Source organism: Protopterus annectens, chromosome 8.part1 (assembly GCF_019279795.1).
Source record: "Protopterus annectens isolate FY-2018-M chromosome 8.part1, PAN1.0, whole genome shotgun sequence".
In the NCBI taxonomy this organism is placed as follows: domain Eukaryota; kingdom Metazoa; phylum Chordata; order Ceratodontiformes; family Protopteridae; genus Protopterus; species Protopterus annectens.
Window position 1 is genome coordinate 76741837 of NC_056742.1, and position 22445 is coordinate 76764281.

A 22445-nucleotide genomic window follows, 5' to 3' on the forward strand; every position below is an offset into this window, starting at 1 on the left:
TTTCATGCTGCTAGGTCAATCTCATTCCCTGTCCACCATTAGAATATACTTATCTTTTATGAAAGGTATTTTCTTGAGGCCTTCCATCAAGGACCCCTCCCCTCTTTGGGACCTCACTCTCTCTTTTGCTGCAGGGTTTGACTTGCCTTCGAAGTAGCTGGCAGTTGCTAGATGTTGCTTTTTCATGGAAGACCATCTTTTTGGGGGCTATAACTTCAGTTAAGAATTTACGAACTTCAGGCACTATCCTTCAAACCTCCTTGTATAAAGAAACCCTGTCCTTATGAAAAATTATATAACAATCCCTCTTGCCTGAAGTAGCCAGGGAAAACGGTCAATTCTTTCACTTACCAGTGTTTATTTTTTCTAATAAAGGGGAGCATTTTCTACATTCCTAGATAGTTGCATTTCTGTCTGTACAGAACTAAACACAGGAAGTCTGACTAATTGTTGCCTTCTTGGCTAACAAGTAGGCTAAGCGTTTTCCAAGATTACACTAGCAAAATGGATAACCGGTTGTATCTCGCTTGCAAAAGGGCCTACCTCCTAGGGCACATTCCACCAGGGCTATGGCTCCTTCCTCCATTGATTTGCACAGCAGCGACATGGTCCAACAGTTGTGCCTTTGACACTTTTTACAAGTTGGATATGGTTTTTAGGAGCAGGGTTTCCTTTGGCTCAATGGTGCTCAGTCATATCCTACCATGAGGGCCACTTGGGAATTGCATATCTGGGGACTCTGACCCCATCAAGAGAAATGAAGATGACAAAATCAAATTAGTTATGTCTTGCCGTCACTTGGCATCTGTCTGTCTTTATTCCTTCTCACTTTCCCACCCAACTATACCCCTGTCCCTCTTCTAGAGGATTGTGGAACATGACTGGACACAGGTCCCATGTCCGAGCTTAATCTGCTGGTCTTTTTTTCTGTCTGGGTTTTGGATGCATGGAATAGGCACACTTTATCTGAGGTGCTTGGGTGGGTTTCTTGCATTATGGGCTAGAGGGAGGAGCCCTGTCTGGAGAGTGTGATTAAGCTGGATCAAATACCCTATTATAATAAGGAATGAAGATAGAAGAGATAGATGCCAAATTATGGTAAGACATAACTTTTTCATTCACAGAATAACTGAATTTAATTCTGTTGTCCAGTATAAACTTGCAATGTTTTTTTTTTTTTTTTTTTTTTTAAGTAATCTATCAAGTTAATGAAATGATTAGAAGGGACCAAACAAAACTGAGTCAAAATGGTGATATCCTGACTTTCAGATGTAGTTGAGGGGTATGACATTGAGGGAACTAACCTGCATTAGCATGCAATTTTTTTGAAGTGACCCAGCTGACTGCTTGAAACTACTGGGTAATGGTTATACAGTTTTTAGAAAACTGCATGGCAGTATTGGTACATAGCTTGTCAGATATGATTAGCTTAGGTTTCTTGGCTTGTGTGACAGATTTGTTTTTGTCTTGTTTTTGTCTTAAGTGATTTCCTGAGAAGCCAAGGACATTGATTTGCTTTTCAGTTATCTGTTAAGACCAAAGTGACAAGTGAAAGGTGTGAAGTTTGAATGCCATCAAGAATGTGTTAATGTGCTCACAAACTGGTCCACCTAGTCATAGGAAGAAAAGATGCAACTTGCTGTGTAGTGGCTAAAGGTGCATGACCTACCTTCAGCGGTACCAGTAAGGGTGGGGAAGTGCTAACTAATGAGACTGAAGTGGAGGGAACAGTTGCCCTTTTGAAGTACCTGGCATTTTTGGCCACCTTATTTGGGAGTCCATTTGCTATTTTTGAAGTCAGTGCTGTGGTAAGGCTATGGGTGTGGCTGAGTATCTGCTGCAGTCCACAAGTCAGTGGAAGGTAACTAATGCCAGCTTTTTAAAAAGTGGCATTTCCTGCCTTCAAGAAAGGGTACTTGTCTGTGCCAACCATCCTCAGTCGTACTGTTTCCAGAGTTTTACTTAATTCAGATAAACTACACTATGCTTTCATTCCCTATTCGGGAAATTCATCCAGTGGCCTGGATGACAGTCTTGCCTTTCAATGCTAAAGCTTGACATTTTAGAGGAGACTGTGTATGCTTCCCTCAACTTCTGTCAGCCCCTGCCCAATGACTGCACTACTTGTACTATTCTAATTTGTTTCCCAGTGTGGGAAGTGTTCTTCCCAAGGCAGGCAAGAACACTTCAGCCTGTTTGTTCCTGCCCATGTAGTCCTATTGCCAAGTCTGTCCTCCAGTAGCAAGAATTTGGTTTTCGGGTCAGTTGAAAGTCTTTTACTGCTAGGTTAGGAAAGCATGCGTCACCCCCCCCCCATCTAGTTTGCAGACTGAGCAGTGAGATTCCTGCCAAATGCAGCAGATACCCACTGCCTCTGCTGGTGGGCAATAGCTAGCCACTTCTAGATGCTGTGGGCTGAGCCTCCTCCTTAGGATAAGTGAGCTGGTGTCTGCCCCTCATCTCTTCCTTCCCTACTTGGTCCATCAAACACTTGGTATGAATTGAACACTATATGGGCCATAAGGGTGGGGGGCTTCATTATTTTGTGCTGCACTTGGTAGGCCATGCACTTGAATTGGTGTGGGCCTGCAGTGTTTTCATCCAGGTTTTTTTTTAAACACTACTGTAGATGGCAACTCTGAGTCACTTGCCTTCTATCAGTAGATAGGCAGAGCAAACAATTGTTTCCAGTCAGTACCATGCAACAATTTTTGCATGAATAGCACAAATAAGGAATAAGTCATTGCATGGCTATACTGCATTTTAGTTGTCACAAGCAAAGGATATTAGTAAAGCAAGACTAAATAACAAATTGTGCAGTTTTGATGGCCTGTAGCCATACTGTAGTTTACTGCAAGCAACCGAAAATACAAACTGGATAATCCATTTTCTATGTTAGTGTCAAAGTGAAAGTAGTCTATGCTTGGGGGATCCACCTGGCAGGGAGATGCATTCAGGGCAAATGGAGCCCAAACTAAATGCATCTGCGCATCCAACCAGAAAGAGATGCTAGCTGTTCAGAATACTCACATCCTTCAAGGACTTACTTCATCCGGGACAAGTACTGATAGGCCGACAGCACCACAGTTGTGGTACATAAAGAAGCAGGGGTGTACACATTTCCTACCCCCTTTGCAGACTAGCCATGGCTTTGTGGAACACAGCTTTGACTTGCCAAATACATCTTCAAGCTCAGTTCCTGCCAGGAAAGCAAAATACTCTGGCAGACGACCTAAGCAGAAATCTTATGGACCCGCACGAATGGAAACTGGAACCACAAATCTTAAGCATTTTGACACAAATGGGGGAGCCCATACTTGGATCTCTTTGCCTCTCCCCAAAATTATCAGTTGGACAAATTCTGCACAAGAACTACTCGCAAAAAAGCGTGGAAAGTGGATGCTCTATCCTTCAGTTGGAAAAACCTATCAATCTATCCCCCTCTGCCTCTACTCTCCAAGGTCTTGGAAAAAACAAAAATGATCCTAATTGCTCCGGATGGCCCTGCCAGCACTGGTACCTGCTTCTAAGGAATGTCTCCCCTTCCTCCATGGTACTTGCATCAAATACCTCATCTGCTGTCTCAGCAGAACTATCAAATTATGCACTCTCTGCTCCAAGCTGAATCTTGCAGCATGGCTAATCAACTAATTATTCAAACACCTCTCAGTAAATCTGTGATGGATGTCATTTTGGAAGCCAGAAGGCCTAGTACTAGAAAGTCTTATGCTGATAAATGAAAGAGATTCTGTGCTTGGAACCAAGCACAAGGAATACACCACAAAGCCCAATATTCCTCAGATTTTACAATATTTGACAGATGCTTGACAAGGGCCTATCTTTTTCTTCAATAAAAATCCATGTATCTGCCATCTCGACTCATTACAACACAGAGCCTCCCCTCTTTTTTTTTTTTTCATCCTCTGCTTAAACAGCATCTTAGAGGGGCCAACACTTTAAGGCCTCCTAGAAGAGCACCACCTCCTGCATGGGACCTCAATTTTGTGCTGGATAAACTCTCACTCTGCCTCCTTTTGAACCAGCAGCTACTGCGGATATAAAATTTCTGTCTTGGAAAACAGCTTTTTTGGCAGTCGCTTCAGCAAGAAGGGTTTCGGAACTACAGGCTCTCATGGCAGTGGAGCCTTATTAGATTTTACCCGGACAGGGTGTCCCTCAGGACCAATCCTTTTATGCCTAAGGTGATATCCGGTGTGGCTCTAAACCAGACCATTCACCTGCCAACATTTGACCCAAATCTGCAGAACAAGGGGGAGCAGATTTTGCATTCGTTGTATGTACACAGACAAATAAGATTGTACCTAAATAGGACCAAATCTCAAAGTCTGAGCAACTACTGGTAGCATTTACTGCAGGGTGAGGGGAAGTCTATATCAAAGCATCCAATTTTTAAATGGAGAAGCCACTGCATTCGTTTCTGCTATTTGCACCATGGTAAACCTGTGCCCAAGGGGATCAGATCACATTCCACCAGGGCTGCCTCTACTTCAGCAGCTTTTCTCAAAGGGGTTCCAACCAAAGACATTCTAGAAGCTGCTACCTTCACAAAGCATTATTTACCTCTCTCCAGAGCAGGCTTTGCCACTGCAGTCCTGCAGGGTCTTATAGCCACTCCTAATGCTGGTTAGTTCCATCCTCCCATCCATAGCTTTGGGATTCTACCCAAATATGACTGCAACAGTGAAACACAAAGAACATAGTACAGTTGTGTACACTTACCATAAATGTAGATGTTAGCGTTTTCGAGTATTCACGGTTGCAGTCCGGCTTACCCACCCGCCATCCCCCTTTTCTATACCTTTTCTTTCCTTCACTATACTCAAAAGCCTTTGGTGTATTTGCGTTTTAGTTGAAGGTAAAGTTTTTCTAAGTGCATTTATATATTCACTGTTTATTTTTATATATATTTTTGCACCCCATTTGGGGGGCACCTGACATCTGGGGCAAGAGAAACTGAATAAAATGGCATCAGCTGCATGTTTTATACCCTTGACGGCCTGATGTCATGGAAGAGGATACAGTAACTGAAGCAGGACCCAAGACTGTTCAAGCCGTCTGAGGGCAACCTGCCAGCAGATTACCCAAATGTAAGGACTGCAACAGTGAATACACTCTCTTAAGTGTACACAACTGTACTTTAACTTTTTCTTAAGTCTCTTAAAATGGTTTCTGCTAAAGCTTCATTTAAACCTGGATATCTCTGCACCCTAAATCTAGCAATCCACTTATTTTTCTCTGTTTCATTCTTCATATCACAACCTCTAGAGCCTTCATGAAAACACTTAATATTACAAATTTAAATGTACTTGCCATATGTATTTTTAACATGCTTAAATAAAGCCTTAGTCTTGCTCTGCATATTTCTGATAAATGATCGCCTATTTAAATTGTTGATTTGTTTTGCCTATATAAAATGCATTGCATCCTTGGCAAAGACTTGTATAAAACAAATTCTTTGTTTCACAAGTACCATGTGCTTTAATGTAAACATTCTTGTACAGTGGATGCAAGATATGTTTTTGTATACATTTATAATATTGATATACATTTTTATATGTGCCGCATTTCAAACTTCTGATGTAGTACAAGTGTTTGTTCTCTAACATAATACATGTTTCAAATTGTGATATTTCTGCATGCAAGCTTAACTGGCCTTGTATCACTAAACTGTGGTGATACTTTCACCATCAGCCAGTACTTACACCCAAAATTGCACATATAATTAGTATGTCTATTACACAAGTCTGGCATAAGTCAGTATGCATCTAAATTGTATTCTGGAGTGTTTGGCCTTTTTTCTATGTCTTGTGATCCTATTCTGCCCAAAAGACTGGTCTAATATTGCTTGTTCTTTTATGCTGACTTTTTATAATGGCTGCCTTTATAGCCCCTTGCCACAGTCATCAGCCATGCTGTTTGTCCAAACTTATTGTCACTTCTGTTGAGCTTAGCTACTCGCAACATCTGATTTTTTTTTAACTATATTTTGAAATGTGTGGGGGTGCATGCTAGTACAGTGCAGATATGTATTCTTTTTAAGATGTCTCTATTCATCCTAACTGTTTCTTCAACATAAGAAAATTTAGTCTGGAAAAAGTGCAGTCTTTTTAATCCTCAGAGTTGTAGAGGCATTAATGTAAGCAACATTTTTCTAATGCAGATGGTGAGCCTTGCCATATCAGAAGCAAATTGTTTTATAAAATATTTCATAGAATGTGCTCAACAATCTAATAATGGTAGACATGCTTGACGCTGTTTTTTTTTAACTTAAATATTTTGAGATGGAAGTAGTTTTATTCCTTTTTGTTTTGCCTGAAGTTTTTTAACTGAAATCATTGGTATATGTGGCTGCAGATTGCTTTTTTGTTTTAATATTTAGTGTATTCAAGTTATCTGTTCTTATCGTGGTGGTGTGACTAGTTTGGGTATTGCTGTTAACCTTGCAGGGACATTGTCATACCCGTGAACTCTTTGTACTGGCATTGACGTAGAGCCATAATTTCAGGGTCAGTAAGCCCTTGCTCTCCTTTTGACGGCTTTTGAAATGAGTGGCCCTAAAGAGGTTCTGATTAGGTTACACTAATCCTTTTATAACCTTTCATATGTTTAAGCATCTTGTAGAAAAGTCTGACTTAAGGGATGAATTATGATAAAGGATAGTGCTATTGAAAGAATCATGTTAAAGCATGTTGGATCAGCTAGTTGAAAGTTGCATTAACTTAATTCACAGCTAGCTACCTTTACTGCAGTAGTCCACTTGCAGTAGCTGAATTTGTAGGTGTCCCAAAATAGTTTGGTACCTCTGGAACATGAAGGGGAGCTTCGCAAAGATGTTCTGTATAGGCATAGTTTGGGGCAATGATTTGAGCTGAAGCCTGTGACTACCTTGAATTTTCCCCAATGTTCACCAAACTGCTGCTTGGTAGCCTGCAATTTAGCCACCCTTCCATTAACCCTTCTGAAAGTGTTAATACTAGACTTTCAGGTTATTTCTTATCCTGACCTTGCTTTACTCCCATGGTTATTGAAGTTTTCACTTTTAAAGCATGTGAAGGCCTGTAAAAAAAAAAAAAAAAAAAAAAAAAAAAAAAAAACCTTTTCTGCCTATTATAAACCGAATGCAATTTGTGTACATTTACCTTTTGTTGTGACTGAAGTGTTGATAGAGAATAATTTATCTGAATTCTCTAGCTTTTATCATTCTGTCAAGTGCAAAAATGTGAACAGTATCACTGTATTAGTTGTAAATTTATAATGCTATTCATGCCTTTATGGTTTTTAAATGCCTTTATGACCTTTGCATTTGTCAAGAGCTGTATGATTGTCCTACTCCCTGAGAATAAGCTTTAATTGATTATGGCTAATTTAAAGAAACTCCACCCTAGAGCTAAAAAAAACTCTGTTAAAGCACTTAAAATAGGTCAGGAAACAATCACTCTTATTTGTAATTTTAGCCTGTTTTCCACGACATGGCTGCCAATGGGGCTTGATGTATCAACGTGATCTTGTTATTGCTCAACCCTTTCCCATAATGCTTTGTATGACTCATGCTAGACAAGATCTGATGAAATTCACCATTGTTTTGTAGACGAAAGCACTATTAAAGTTGGTTCCTTTTAACAGCTGGCCTCTGGACTGTGTTCTTTGCCTTTGGTTTCGCCTTGGTTAGACACAAGGAAGTTACTCTATTCCTATGTCATTGACTTATAATGGGATTTGTCAGTCACTATTACCTTTACCTTCTGTAGAAGGACTGCTGCTTTTCTCTCTAATCACCCTCATTTTTGTTTGGCTCACTTTGTTTTGCACTATACTTGGACATTATCCAGCTGCAGCCAGAAAAGTAGTTAAACTGCAGGCCTTTGTTCAGGGTTACTTGCACCAGCCACAATGATGAATGTGTCTTCTGGTTTGTATAGCTGTAGATGGTGGTAGATGCAATTCCATTCAGTCAGAACTGGGAGATCTAGATGTTTATGGAGGGACTGATTTGGATTCTAATGTCAACTAACAAGTTAGTTTCCACAATGGCAGGTATTTTGTAAGTAGTTACCAATCTAAATATCCATGCTGTAATGCATCACATTTTAAATACTGATCTAAACTTCTAAGCCTTTAACAGGAAGTAATGGGCTAGTTGAATTTGCATTTTCTTGACAGTCTGACTGCATTGACCCCCGAAATAACCAATCTCTGGGGAAGGATGCACTTGTGGCACAAACGAACTATCTTGGTACCTTTTTTGGAGGTAATGGTCCAACAGTCCAGCGCTAAAGTACATGTTTCAACCAGGACCTTAATCTGATAATGCTGTATCATAATTCAGGTTGCCTTAATACACAATCATGCAAGTTCCGGCCTTTGTACTGGCTTAGACATCCACCTTATTCCTGGTGTAGATGCCCCCCCACACACACGCACACAAAGTCCATTAAGATGCCTGTACTGTAGGTATTGTGTAAGGGAGGTCAGGATGTGCTCGTAGTCCTCTGGACTGATGCATTTCCTCTGTTCATACCTCACATGGAGTCCATAGTACTGTCCTGTTGCATTCTAACTGCAGTTGAGGTCTGAAACTGCATCTTTTAAATGAATTATACATTTGATCAGGGCTTCCACTGAAAGGTTGATGCATGTGGCCATTCTTAGTACACTTTTGAGGATGGTTCTGACCCCTAACCACATTAATCTGGTCATAGTTTGCTTTGCTGGTTCTATCCCTTTCAGTTTGAAGCTTTAAGTGTTCAAACGATCGTCGTTTGAACTTATGAGGACACTTGTGTTGTCACTGATAGAGATGAATGGACAGTATTGTATTTAACACATCTTTTTTTTTTTTTTTTTTTTTTTTTTTTTTTTTTTTTTTCAGACTTTTACCACCCAGGAGACAATCACCAATGCAGAGACTGCTAAGGAATGGCTTTTGACATCTGCAAATGATGTGAGTAGTAATGCATATTGTGCTGCTTTTCTACTGTGCAGGTTATGTTGAAGTACAGTGGCTGTCGTGAGCTATGCTGAATGTGTATATTAGAAAAGCACTAAAGCTGATTTCCATAATTTGTGCTTGGTAGTAGTCTCCACTCTAAATTCTTGAACAAGTTTAAGCATGCTACTTTTGTTTTAAGGCAGTTTGCTACCTGTTTTTTCCACCACTTCCCCAACACCAGTGCACAGACAACTGCCTGCTTGCTTGGAATGTAATTTGCCATAGTTTACTATGGCCTGGTTGAACCTGACCATCTCAGAAAATGCAATACCACTACGAGCATATCTGAAGCCAGCAATGCTGAAGACAGCCATGACAAGCCAAACACTGAATCTCCCTACTTGTGAAGATGCCGGGAATTGGTGCTGTTATTGGTGCTTGGGGGGGGGGGGGGACTTCTGATAAGCTTGTTGCAGTGTTGCTGTTAATTCTCAAGTTTAATATGCCAGTTTTTAGTTTTGTTGAATTTTTTTAACTTTGTGCTCTGAATATTTAGTATCCTGAATTCCCAAAGGGGGTTAAGTGATATTTACTAGCAGCGGGCATTAACTTTTAAGTGCATTTTATTTGCACTTGCCTAATTTCTCATCAGCCCAGTCAATAGAATGTTAGTTTTCTGAGCTGTGCCACTTGTACAAATATAATCTTCCTGAACGAGTCTAGGTGGATTATCAAGTCCTGATTTTTGCTATGAGAAACATGTCTGAAATGTACTTGTCAGCATTTAGTACACTGGACAGAATGCTTTTTGCTTCAGCAAACTTGCATAGTCCTTTACTGTTGCACTTAATTTCGACTTATAATTTAAATAATTAACCAGTCTTATGAAGAAATCTCAAAGTACACTGTCCTCACCTTGAACAAAAGGAATACTTCCTAAAATTGACCTGTTGTAGCAGTAGCACTAAGATGCTGGATGCTGTTTACATATAGTAGTGGTGGCGCAATATTACCTTCAGTTCTTAACTTGTTATAACTAGCTAGGCCCATTGTGAGGGCTCCTGTACCCATCTACAATCCTTCATTCTAACACTGTAAAAATAAACTAAATCCACATGCTTATACCAAACAAAGATGGTTTGAAATTGGTTCTGTTGGCATCAGCTGTAAGGACATAACGGGCTCTATTTTATTTGATTTTCCATAAAGACATGGGCATCTCTTAAAACATGCCTTTATTGCCTAGAGTTGCAATGTAGTCTATGAAACTTACTTTCCCTACTTGTAGCTTTGTAGGCACTGCTACTTAAGGTGTGTGACAGGACAAAGTTCATATGCAAAAATGCCCAATTTCTTTCTACAAGGGGGTTGGGAAACTACTAAAATTGCCCTTTGTAGATTGAAGTGTGCTTGTGTATCTGAATTGTAGCAGTAACTAAATTTTCTTTTGTTTCAGCCTTCTGCTGTGGCCAAACATTTTGTTGCCCTGTCCACCAATGCTGTAAGTATGGAGTTTATGCTAGTGACTTGTATTTGAAAACCTTTTGGTATGTGAAGGACACTGGGGATGTAAAGAACGGTTATAAACAGATCCTTGATTAGTGGAGCACTAACACTTATGCAGAGGGTGACAGTGAGACTAATTTGTTTAGCTTTATTTATAATCCTTAATACTTTCTGAGAGATCAATGATTTGGCATGTTTCCACACCATACCCCCCCCCCCCCCCCCCAGATAAGTTTGGAAAATGACCACTGGGTGCTGTGTACTGTGGTAGAAACCAGTTCAATTTAAAAGTTGACCAGTTGTGCTGGTACTTCATATTCTGAAGTCTGTTAACACCCCTTGGTATGGAAGAGACGACATCGGCAATGTTTTGCCACGTGTTGTAATTTCGCATAAACCTTAAATATGAGCAGTCCTAGCCATTCTATGATAAAAAGGAATAAAACTCGGTCCCAGGCAGCACTGGTGTGATTAACAGCTTGCATGTCTGCGGTGCAGTAGAGGAAGGCTGGGTTGTCTACCTTTGGTCCGGGCATGGGGAAGAGTGCATATACCTGGATGCGTTACCCTCATGGATGCTGGGGACCGGTATTGAATAGTCTGTGTTGCTGTGGAGGTGGGAGTGATGCACCATGCCTGCCCATCCATTAGATTTGCAGGTGTTTGCAGGCGGTAATGGGGAAGCTAGGGCTTGAGCTAAAATACTCCTTAGAATAATGAGGCCTCGCTGGGATGCCTGTCACCTCACTGGCTCTGAGCATGGGTCAGAACAAGTCCTGGGGTGGAAAAGACTGGTAAATGGGTTTAAGAGGAGAAGCACCATTGGCAGCCAGTGGTCTGCTATATGATTAAGTATAGAGCAAAAAAGTGACTGCTACTTTTATAAATTGAGTTTGGAAATATCTTTTTAAATCTTTCTTTTTTTTTTTTCTTCCAGCCAAAAGTGAGAGAGTTTGGAATAGACACTGATAACATGTTTGAATTTTGGGATGTAAGTATTACTTGGAAGTAAGTGTAGCTGATGACTTTGAAAAATGTAGGGTATTTCTGTAATGACAATTGATTGCATAAAGACGTGTATGGGTTGAACTTAGTGAGACAACCCAAATAAGTGTAACACAGCCTTTTTACTGTCTATCACCACATTGTTGCATCTTTTTCTGTCTGTGCAAGGCTGAATGTTGACCTTAAGCATGAACAAGTGTTTGCTTTATGTTAATATGGGTTTAGTCCTTAAATTTGGCTACAAGCAACAGAATTCTTGACCTTAACAGTCGGCTGCAGGATTTTTTTAACTGTCTGCAGTTACACAGATTTTGCTAAAGGTGAGATGTTTTTATACTAGGTTAGATGGAAATGAAGCTAGACTGCCATATGACCTTCAGTCCAGTCGTAACCAAAGCTGTAATACATCAGTTTGTCCTTGTGATGACTCTAATGGCTTTTGAGCGCCAATATTGTAATTCTGTAAGAGGTACTCCCTCCCCCAGCTGCTTAACCAACTATCTGTGTTCTCTTCAGAGGGTAGAGGACAGTGACTGGTACATTTGCAGTAGAAATATAAAATTGGTCCTTGCCTTGTGTTGCCCTTAAGTCTTTAAAATTGAATGGCAGTGTCTGATGTCTTAGCAGCTGCTTAGTAACAGATGCTGCAGTTTTTCTTGCTGCAGCTCCAGTAGATATTTTTAGCAGTGCCCTTTTCCTGTTTGGGTTAACTGTATGTACAGTAAAAGGTCACTAAAGGTCACAAATATTTCTCTACATTCCAGTAGACCTCAAACTATTGGGCAGTATGTTTAACTGCATAAGGTAAGGTGCAGACGAGTTTTGTATGCTGTATAGTAATGCAAGGTGAAATGTAATTGTTTGAGAAGCTGTATGATTGCACCCTGCAATCTGTGCTAAGTACTGTAAACTGCATGTTCTTCTAGTGTCAAAATGAAGCTAGAGACTTTAACATTACCATGTTTGACTGGGAGGTTCTTAAATGTGACCTTGGGAAGTTGCAGTAACGGGATCTCAGTGAGAAGGTGCATAAAGTCACAGAAATGATCAGAGGATTGAAGTCACTAAATGACATATATTTGAGTTTCACACTTGAAATCCTTCAGCAAAAGTATGTTAAAACAAATCCTATTACTCTAGCAACTTTTTAGTTTGAGAGCAACATTTAAAATATGTCCCTAGTTTTGGGCCTGTCACCCCATTTTGTTGAGCTTTGTCCAGATTTCTTGTGCCAAGAGATTGAGAGGTATGCAACGGAAAGTTAGTGCATGTTGGTTTGAATGAAATAGTTAAACTGCACTAATTGGCATTGATGAACAGACAGACTGCTTAACTTTAACCAATTTCACAAACCTTCACCTTGGTACCATGTAGTGAGTTTGTCAGACAACTGTTGAGCAAAACAAAATGCTTGATTTTTTTTTTTTTTTTTTTTTTTTTTTTTTTTTATTCTAGGAGTTAAATTAGTTTTCCTTTACACAACCATTAACGTGCACAGAGAAATGCAGCCACTGTGAATTTAGACTTGTTGGTATATTTTTACTGCAATGATGGGTTCCCTTTGGGTTAGTTTGACTAGAATTAAACAGTTCTGAGCTCTGCTGGGCCAGTGAACATGGTTTTGCATAATATGGATTGTTTATTTGAGCTCCTTGCAGATGCTTACTCAGTTTACAATATCAACGTTGTAGGTGGGGTGGTGGTGAAATATGCATACCATGGTCAAGATTGCAGCATCTTGGAAATGCCCTTTATCTGAGGTAAAGGAGCCTTGGAATTGTAAGCAGTAGGGGTGGTGTGGGGGTTATAGGTTGTTTAGTTTTGACTTGATATTTAATGTGTGTGGAAGCAGTCTTTTAAGCCAACTTTTCAATGTCCTTCACTGCTTTGCACTTTTGTCATGTAGCCCTGAGGCCTCATTACATTACAATTTTAAGTTCACTTAAACAGCAAGAAATGGTGCTGGAAAACTTCATTTCAGGTGGGAAAATGATGGCTTTAATAAAAGTAATATGTGCATTGCATATTTGCCACTATGAGAGTGCCTGTCTAAATGTAAAAATAGTTGCATGAGGGGGGCTATGAAAGTTTAGCTTTTAGCTCATTCGCACTTTGTGGAGAGTGTCTCTTGTTTGAGAAGTATGCAACACCATTTACTATAAAGATGCATAAATATAATGTCCTCAGTAGTGACTGTACTTCAGCATGCTGCTGTCACATACAGTGCCTTCCTTTCCAGAGCAATCAGTACAAATCCCTTAATAGAAATGGTGCAGTTGTACTTGACTTTTGCTCACACATCCTCCCTCATCCAAACAGAGAGCAACTTTTTACATGTTTATCTAGTATTGACTAAGGCAAAATACCCATTAGGCACATTCATGTTTCAGCCTGTTCAGTCTGTCCCCAACAAGCCATATCAATTATCCCTGATTAGGTAACTGCTCTTTCACACACAGCCTGCCACCCCCAAGATAGCCAACTTTACATGATTGCTTGCGTTTGAAGTAATGGTCTGAGTAATCGTGTCCTCTTAAACCACATTACTGATCATTTCAGTGTGAGTAATTAGATGCTGTTTGATTTCGCACATACTGCCGTCTTCATTTTGAGTTTGTGTACATACATTAGTGACCTCCACTTTTCACATTTTATTGACTTGTTGCGGTCATATTCACCCCAGCTCTAAGCATCCTAAATAAAATATATTTAATGAATGGCTCATTTGTGGGCAGTGGGCTGTTACCACTGCCCACATGTATATCATGCCATGACAGTATTTGTGATAAATTTCAAAGAAAACCCACCCCTAAAAGTATGGAGTGTCTGATCTTGTGGCATCTTGAGTAAACAGAACTTGTGCTCTCAACAACTAGTGTTTATACTTGCCTTGCACTGTAACAGGACATGGGTTGACCCTGCTATGCCCAGTCCCTGTGTAAGAGAAGACTCCAGTTCTGATTTCTGCTGCACATACCATGACCCTGATGAGGATAAAGCAATTTGTCAGAAAATGAAATGCCATGCAGCCTGTATTGGGTAAGGCTAAATGTCAGTGGGGTCCAACACTAAGTATGTGAGATCCTTAGGCTAATTTGTTTTGCCGCATCTGTACCTTATCTGCTGTAGCTTTTAACCTGTTAACATTTAGAGGGTTGAAGTAACTTGCCAGTAACAAAGCATGGCATTTCTGCCCTCCGTGCCTTTCTCTTTACACATACATGTACATAAGTGCAGTTTTGATCTTGTTAGAACGGATAAATGTGGAAACATAATCTAAACAAAGGTTCTTATTCCTGTCCTTGATAGGATCATGAGTTTGGTAGGCCATGGCTGCAGCTTTGACCTGTTGTATGCAAGAAGTGATTACCACAAGAGAACCCATTTACTTTGCCCTTGAGGGTGTTCCTTTATCCCAGGTATTAAAGTAATAAGGCAGCTTAATTTTGAAGCTGTAGAGATGTAACATGTTTGTTCAGAAACTTTGCTTTGTGATCAAAATGTTTTAACTTTTTTTTTTTTTCCCAACAGTGGGTTGGTGGACGCTATTCCCTATGGTCTGCTATAGGACTTTCAATTGCTTTGCACATAGGTAAGTGGAGAAGAGGGTGAATGATTACCAGATTCCGGCTTGATATTTGGATATTTTTGCGACCTTAAACGTGTGCATATCTGTGTTATCCTTTTTGATATTGATTGAAAAGGAGTATTGACTTTAGGTTAAATTTGTGTTTGAGAATAGCACGCGGGTCCTAATGTAACATTTTTGCTAGGTGAAGTGTAAAGCTTAAAAAAAAAAAAAAAAAAAAAAACTTTAGTTACATAGGCATTTTGTTTTGTAATTTCAGCTCTAAACTTGTAATGTGCCCGAGTTGCTTGCATTGACAATGCTGTTCCTCATGCTTTGTTTACTTGTGCAGTTTGACTCGTATGCAGGTTGTGCCTGCAAGAGTCTAAACGCCAGCCTGCCCACTCTGTACTCTGGGATGACTGCATTTTTTGTGCTGTGGTTTTAGAATTCCTAATTTGCCTAACTTTTTTTTAGATCAGGATGATTCCATCCATCATAGCCTTATTTGAAACCCCTAGATGTTGAGTACAATTTCAATGACTTAAATACAGTATTTCACTCATTTTGGGATTTTGAAGTGTTAATTTTTTTTTTTATGCTAAACCACATTGTGGCATTATCAATGTAACATGCTTTACTGAAATGGATCAGTTGTAAAACATTTAAAGCAGATTATATACAACAAAGCCATATATCCACTCAAATCTGCCACTTCATGTAGCAATGTAAGCAAGTCTTTCCCATCCTTTGAAAATTACTTAATTCTGAACAAGCAGAACTTTAGTGTAGTGTTCAGTATATCACTTGCATGTATAGTATGAATTTCTTCAGTGTCGCACATTTTATCTCCTTATAAGCAATATACTTGACTCCTCCAGCTATCCTAACCAAACATCTGATGTGGCATTGTAACTGTCCCTAATTTCTGACTGTAAGTAACAATAGTTTTCCCAAATTGTGTTGGAGCCTGGGTAAAAATGAAAGCTCTGACCACATCTTTTACAAACTGCAAAATTGCCAGTTCACTTTCAGCAGAATTTAAATGTAGTAGCTAGTAGTGCAGATTACTGTAATCCATTTGAAGGCAGTTACACCTAACTTTTCCTGTGGTGGAATATGTAAAATCCAAAAAATGGATATGTCTGACTCTCATCCAATGTCCAATCCCAGATCTTTCATATCTGAACCTTGAGTAATTGCCTAATGTTTATTGTAGAAAATCCCTTTGTCTGGTGAGTCTTCCCTAGCTTTCTGTGCCCATGTAGCCCCTGATGTGTATAGTTTTTCCTGATGCTCGAACAGAATTGTAAGTATTGGTACTAAGGAATGTTTTGTACATTAGCATTACTCTAGTGTAACACCATTGGAGGATAAATACCAAACTCTAACATTCTATATATTTAACATTGTGTATCCCCCTACTTATCCAGTTCTGCCAAACTACTGTCCTTAACTTCAATCCTGGGTTAGCAGATATTTTGGTCCCTGACAGATTTCCTTGCCCACTCTTTACCTGTTTCCTCAGATAATTCCATTCTTTGTAAACGCTTAATCTTAGTTTAACCAATAAGCAGGTTAGTGAAATTTTTACCAAGACCCAAGCCAGAAGCTTGTCTGCATTCAAGTTAAAATTCTTGGCTGTACAATGGTTGCCTTTAGTTGTAGGGTTGAGCTTAGTGTAACTGTTTTTTAACTAAGTTTTTTTGGGAGTTACTTAAAAGGCTAACGCTGATGTTTGAGTTTCACTGTTGCAGTCATTACATTAGGGTAATCTGCTGGCAGGTTGCCCTCAGTCGACCTGATTAACAAAGTCTTGGGTCCTGTCAGTTGCTGTCCCTTCTCCCATGTCAGCGGTATAAAACATGCATCAGACTCCATTAATATCAGTCTTGCCATGTGGTGCCCGAAGCAGAAGCAGTTTGAAAGTGCCGGTCGGCCGACACTCAATTTTCATTTTCGAGTTTCAACACCAAAGTCTTCAACTAAAAGCTAAGTACCCCGTTAGGGAAACTTTTTCTTGCTCCTTACCGATGTCTGCAAAAGTTAATTGCATTACTTGTTGAAAGCAAATACCTCACAAAGATTTTAATTCGTACTGTATTCCTTGCCTAGGCCCTGACCACGATGTACCTTGCTGTCGGTTTTGTGCTTTAATCAGCGCACTATCCCTCGTAGGTACATTTTTGCCTCTTAAGTATTTCGGTTCTCTGTTTAATTATCCAGAAATGTCTGTTAGTCATTCGACTACCAGGATTCTGAAAAAACGCAAAGATAAAGACAGACAGCCTAGGTCCAAAACTGCAGACGAAGCTTCTCCTTAGCCAGTCTCCAGTTCGCCGGTACTCCAGTGAGGTGCTTTTGCATCCCCTGATGCCCACTAATTCTGATATGCAGGCCTCTATTGAGACCCATTTGGAGTCTGGTATGCCGCAAGATGCTTCCCTTATGGAACCCGCAGATGTCCCTACCTCGGATGGGTTTGGAGCAACTGTGCAGGTACCGGCTTCTGAGGGTGTATTCAGGCCTACAGACTTGCATATTAAACAGACTCCACCTTCATTACTAAGGTCTAAATCACCATCTAGGTCTAAAAAAAAAACGCCCATGCCACATGTTCAGGCCCCTATGCCTAAAAAACAAATTATCAAAATGGCTGAAGATCTAATTACTCTAATCAGGAGTAGTCAACCCCCCCCCCCCCCCCAGAGGCCTAGGGCTGAACTTGATTATGAATCTTCTGATCAGATTTCTGTTTGTTCTGACTCTTCTAATGACCTGGATTTGTCCATGCCTACTTATGAGGATTCTGATGCATAGGATTCCATTACCTCTGCTTCCCCTCCTGAGGACTTTTCTTTTGGGGAAACCTTACATACGTAAGGGAGCATTTTCACTGGGAAAGTCAGGAATTTTCTAATTCAGAAAAGAGGCTTGGGGATTTCCTTTATACCTCAGCATAGGCCTTTGGATATAACTCCAGTACTGGACACTGTTTTCTGAATCCAGTATGGCCCCGGATTCCCTGCCTCAGGCTCCTAGTAAACCTGACAGATACTACAGGGTTCCTGAGTCACACACGTTTCTTTTCAAAATTCTAGTTTCAGATCTAGAAACCACATCTCAGGGGCCCAAGGGCATTAAGGCCTCTACTGCTAAAAATCTTACCCCTTCTGATGGGCTCCAGGGCGCTGGATAGATGGGGTAAGAAGGTTTATACTTCAGCCTTGGCAGTCAGGGCTTTAAACTGCCAATTTCATATGTTAAAATATCAACAGCATATTATTGGACTGCTTAAACAGAAAATGATTCCCGACTGTGGAAAATAGATTTACAGGATTTATTGCATTCTGCTGAACAAGTTGGAAAACCTACTTTGCAATGTGGCTTTGATTATTCAGGGGCCTCCTGCAGGGCTGCTGGTACTGGGTCTGTGCTTAGAAGGCATGCTTGGCTTAAGGAGCAGTCTTTGTCTGGTCATGTTAAAGCAAAATTGTTGGATGCTCCTTTAAATCAGGACAGTCTGTTTGGCAGTAAGGCTGAAGAAGTTCTAAAAAAAGATGGAAGATGAAGCTAAATCTATGCAAACTGTTAAAGATTTCTTACAAGTGCAACCTCCAAGATTTAGTAGGCACTGGCCTACTAAGAACTTGTCTTTTTATTTCCAGCTCCTTCCAGATCCCCTCAAGCCAAACCCAGACACACCAAAAGCACCAGGTTTCAGTCCCAGGGGACTCTACGAACTAAGCAATGGGGGGCCTCCACTTCCAAATCTGGAAGTAACAAGACACCCCCCCCCCCCCATGGTAAACAGTCTCGGTGACTTCCTTTTAAAATTACCAAGCACTTGTCTTTTAGCCGCCCCTTTGGGGGGAAGATTGCTTTTCATGCAAAGAACTGGGAACTCCTAACCCAGGACAAATGGGTTTTAAATAGTGTCCCAAGGATACATATTTCATTTCCACACATTGCCAACACCAAGCCAGTGGCCAGACCTGCCCCCAAATCAGTGGTCAGAGGCTCAAAACAAGTACTAGCCCTCTTAAACATGGCTATTCTACCAGTACCAGAAGAGGAAAAGGGACAAGGTTTCTATTCCAGGCGCTTCCTGGTACCCAGAAAAGACGAATCATGGCGTCCAATTCTGGACCGGTCTACTCTAAACACCTTTCTGGACATTCCAAAATTCAAGATGCTGACTCTTCACCAGTTACTTCCTATGCTAGGCAAAGATGCCTGGTTGGCAACTCTAGATTAAAAAAAAGGCATACCTGCACATCCCAATCAGGGAATCTTGCAGAAGATACCTATGCTTCAAAGCAGGCTACTTGCATTATCAGTTCTCTGCACTGCCGTTTGGCTTGTTGACTGCGCCCAGGGTATTCACAAAGTGCCTGGCTCCAGTTATTGCATTTTGCAGGCAAAGAAATATTCAGATATATCCATACCTGGGCGATTGTCTTAATTCAGGCAGAAAACCAGGGCATACTTCTAAATCATTTTGCGTTTGTAAAAAGGGTTCCAACTTGTCTGGGGTGCACCATAAATGAAAAAATCAACTGGTACCCTGTCAACAGATTACATTCCTGGGTGCAAGCTTGAATACAACTGCCCAGATGACTTACCTCACATCAGAAAAACAAATTCAATTGATGACTTCAGACAAGTGGCCACAAAAACCCTGCTATCTGCAAGACAAATACTGCAAGCCTTTGGGTTTGTGGCCTCCTGCATTCTTCTAATTCCATATGCAAGACTGCATATGAGGAAACTACAGTGGTACTTACTCTATGGAGTCAACATTGTCACAGCCTGGAAACGATGATTCCGATCATACCTTGCCTACACCTAGAATTCCTATGGTGGGCAGAGGCCTGCCACCAAAACAAGGGACTGCCATTCACACTACCACCTGCCGCCCAAACCCTAACTAAAGATGCATCAGACTATGCATGGGGGGCTCACCTGGCAGGAAAGTGCATTCAGGGAAAATGGAACACAAATCAAATGCACCTACATATCCGTCAAAGAAATGTTAGCTGTACAGAATGCTCTGACAGCCTTCAAGGACTACATTCTTCCAGGAAACTAATGGTAAAGATGGACAACACCACGGTTATGTGGTACATAAACAAGCAGGGGGTACACATTCTTACGCTCTCTTGCAGACTAGCGATGACCTTGTGGAACACAGCCTTGTGCTACCAAGTGCACCTACAAGCTCAATTCATGCCACGAAAATTGAATACAGTGGCAGACTGACTAGGCAGAAATCTCATGGACCCACACGAGTGGAAACTGGAACCACAGATTTTCAACATGTTGACAAGCAGATGGGGGAGCACAGACATAGATCTATTTGCCTCCCCCCAGAACTACCAGTTGGACAAGTTTTGCACAAGGACTCCCCACAAAAAAGCCTGGAAAGTGGATGCTCTGTCCTTCAGCTGGAAAAACCTATCACTCTATGCCTTTCCCCCTGTGCTCTCCACAGTTCTGCTAAAAGTCAAACCGGGCAAACCAAGAATGATTTTGATTGCTCCAGACTGGCCATGCCAGCACTGGTACCCACTCCTGCGCAGTGTCGCAAATGTCTCCATGGCACCTGCCTCAGACCCCTTCCTTGCCGTCTCAGCAGGAGAACCAAATTCTGCACCCTTGGCTTCCAACATTGAACCTTACAGCTTGGCTAATCTCTTAAATTCACCCTTATCCCTCAGCAAACCTGTGATGGATGTAATCTTGGAGGCGAGAAGCCCTAGTACTAGAAAATCTTATGCTGACAAATGGAAAAGATTCTGTGCCTGGAACTTGTCTTTAGGGATAAGCACAGCAGCGCCCAATTTACCTCAGATTTTGCAATACTTAACTGAGATGCTTCACAAGTCTTTTTCCTCTATTAAAATCCACGCTTCAGCTATTTCAGCTCCCTATAACACAGAACCACACCTCTTCTCTCATCCCCTGCTCAAGCAGCATCTCAGAGGGGCAAAGAACTTGAGACCATCCAGGAGAGCTCCTACCCCTGCCTGGGACCTTAACTTGCTTTTGGAGAAGCTCACTCTACCTCCTTTCGAGCCAGCTGCTATTGCAGACTTAAATTTCTTTCTTGGAAAACAGCCTTCCTTCCTTTTTAGCAATCACTTCAGGTAGAAGGATATCTGAATTACAGGCCCTTATGGCAGTGGAGCCTTTAATCATCTTTCATGCAGACAGGGTATCTCTGAGGACCAATCCATCCTTCATGCCAAAGGTGGTTTCCAGTGTGGCTCTTAATCAGTCCATTCAGTTGCCAACCTTCTTTCCCAATCCACAGAACAAAGGGGAATGGATTCTGCATTCCTTGATGTGCACAGACCACTTGGATTCTACTTGGACAGGACTAAATCTCGAAGAAAATCTGAACAATTGCTGGTAGCATTTGCTCCAGGGGCAGAGGGGAAGGCTATTTCAAAGCAAACCTTTCTAAATGGATAAGCCTTTGCATTCATTTGTGCTATAAGCACCATGGAAAACCTGTCCTTCAGGGGATCCGATCTCACTCCACCAGGGCTGCATCTACTTCTGCAGCCTTTCTCAGAGGTGTTCCTACCAGGGATATTCTAGAAGCTGCTACCTGGAGTTCTGTATATACCAGACATTATCATTTACCAATTTTCTGTAAATCCAGAGCTGGCTTTGCCACTGCTGTCTTGCAGGGCCCTTATAGCTGGTCTTAATGCAGTATAAACTCCTCCCAACCATAGCTTTGGGAATATACCCAAATGTAATGACTGCAACAAAAAAACACTAAACATAGTACAGTTGTGTACACTTGCCATAAATGTAGATGTTCGAGTGTATTCACTGTTGCAGTCCTGGTTACCCTCCCTCCAGCGCCCTACATTTCTCTGGCTATACTTTTACTATGCTTAAAAAGCCTTTTTGGTCTATTTGCTTTTGGTTGGAGGTGTGTGTGTGTGCGTGTGTGTGTGCGTGTGTGTGTGTGTGTGTGTTTTTATTTGCTCCCCATTAGGGGGGGGGTCACCTAACATCTGGAGCAAGAGAAACTGATGTAATGGTGTGGGATGCATGTTTTATACACCTGATAACCTGACGTCATGGAAGAAGAGACAGTAACCGACGCAGGGCCCAAGACTTTGTTAATCAGGCCGACTGAGGGCAGCCTGCCAGCAGATATGTAATAACTGCAACAGTGAATACACTCTAGCATCTACATTTAGGGTAAGTGTACACAACTGTACTTTTTTACTATATGCACCATTGCTGTGGAGGCTGGGGTTTGGTGTTGTAAGGCACAAGGGGGCCAAACATGCCAACTTTCTATGGGATCCATGATGTATGCCACCTTTATTAGTGACCTTTTGGGAAATGATGGAGCATGTCAGGCAAAAGATGTCATTTTTTGTTGTGTCT

At 41.1% G+C, this 22445-nt stretch overlaps 1 protein-coding gene across 1 annotated transcript in view; it reads left to right on the forward strand.

Annotated features, from left to right (window-relative positions):
* GPI (glucose-6-phosphate isomerase) overlaps positions 1-22445 on the forward strand; it is a 236822-nt gene that overhangs the window by 77922 nt on the left and 136455 nt on the right. The window contains exons 7-10 of the mRNA XM_044081684.1: positions 8891-8962; positions 10407-10451; positions 11394-11447; positions 14993-15053. Coding sequence (XP_043937619.1) covers positions 8891-8962; positions 10407-10451; positions 11394-11447; positions 14993-15053 — 232 coding nt within the window. The remainder of the gene's footprint in view (positions 1-8890; positions 8963-10406; positions 10452-11393; positions 11448-14992; positions 15054-22445) is intronic.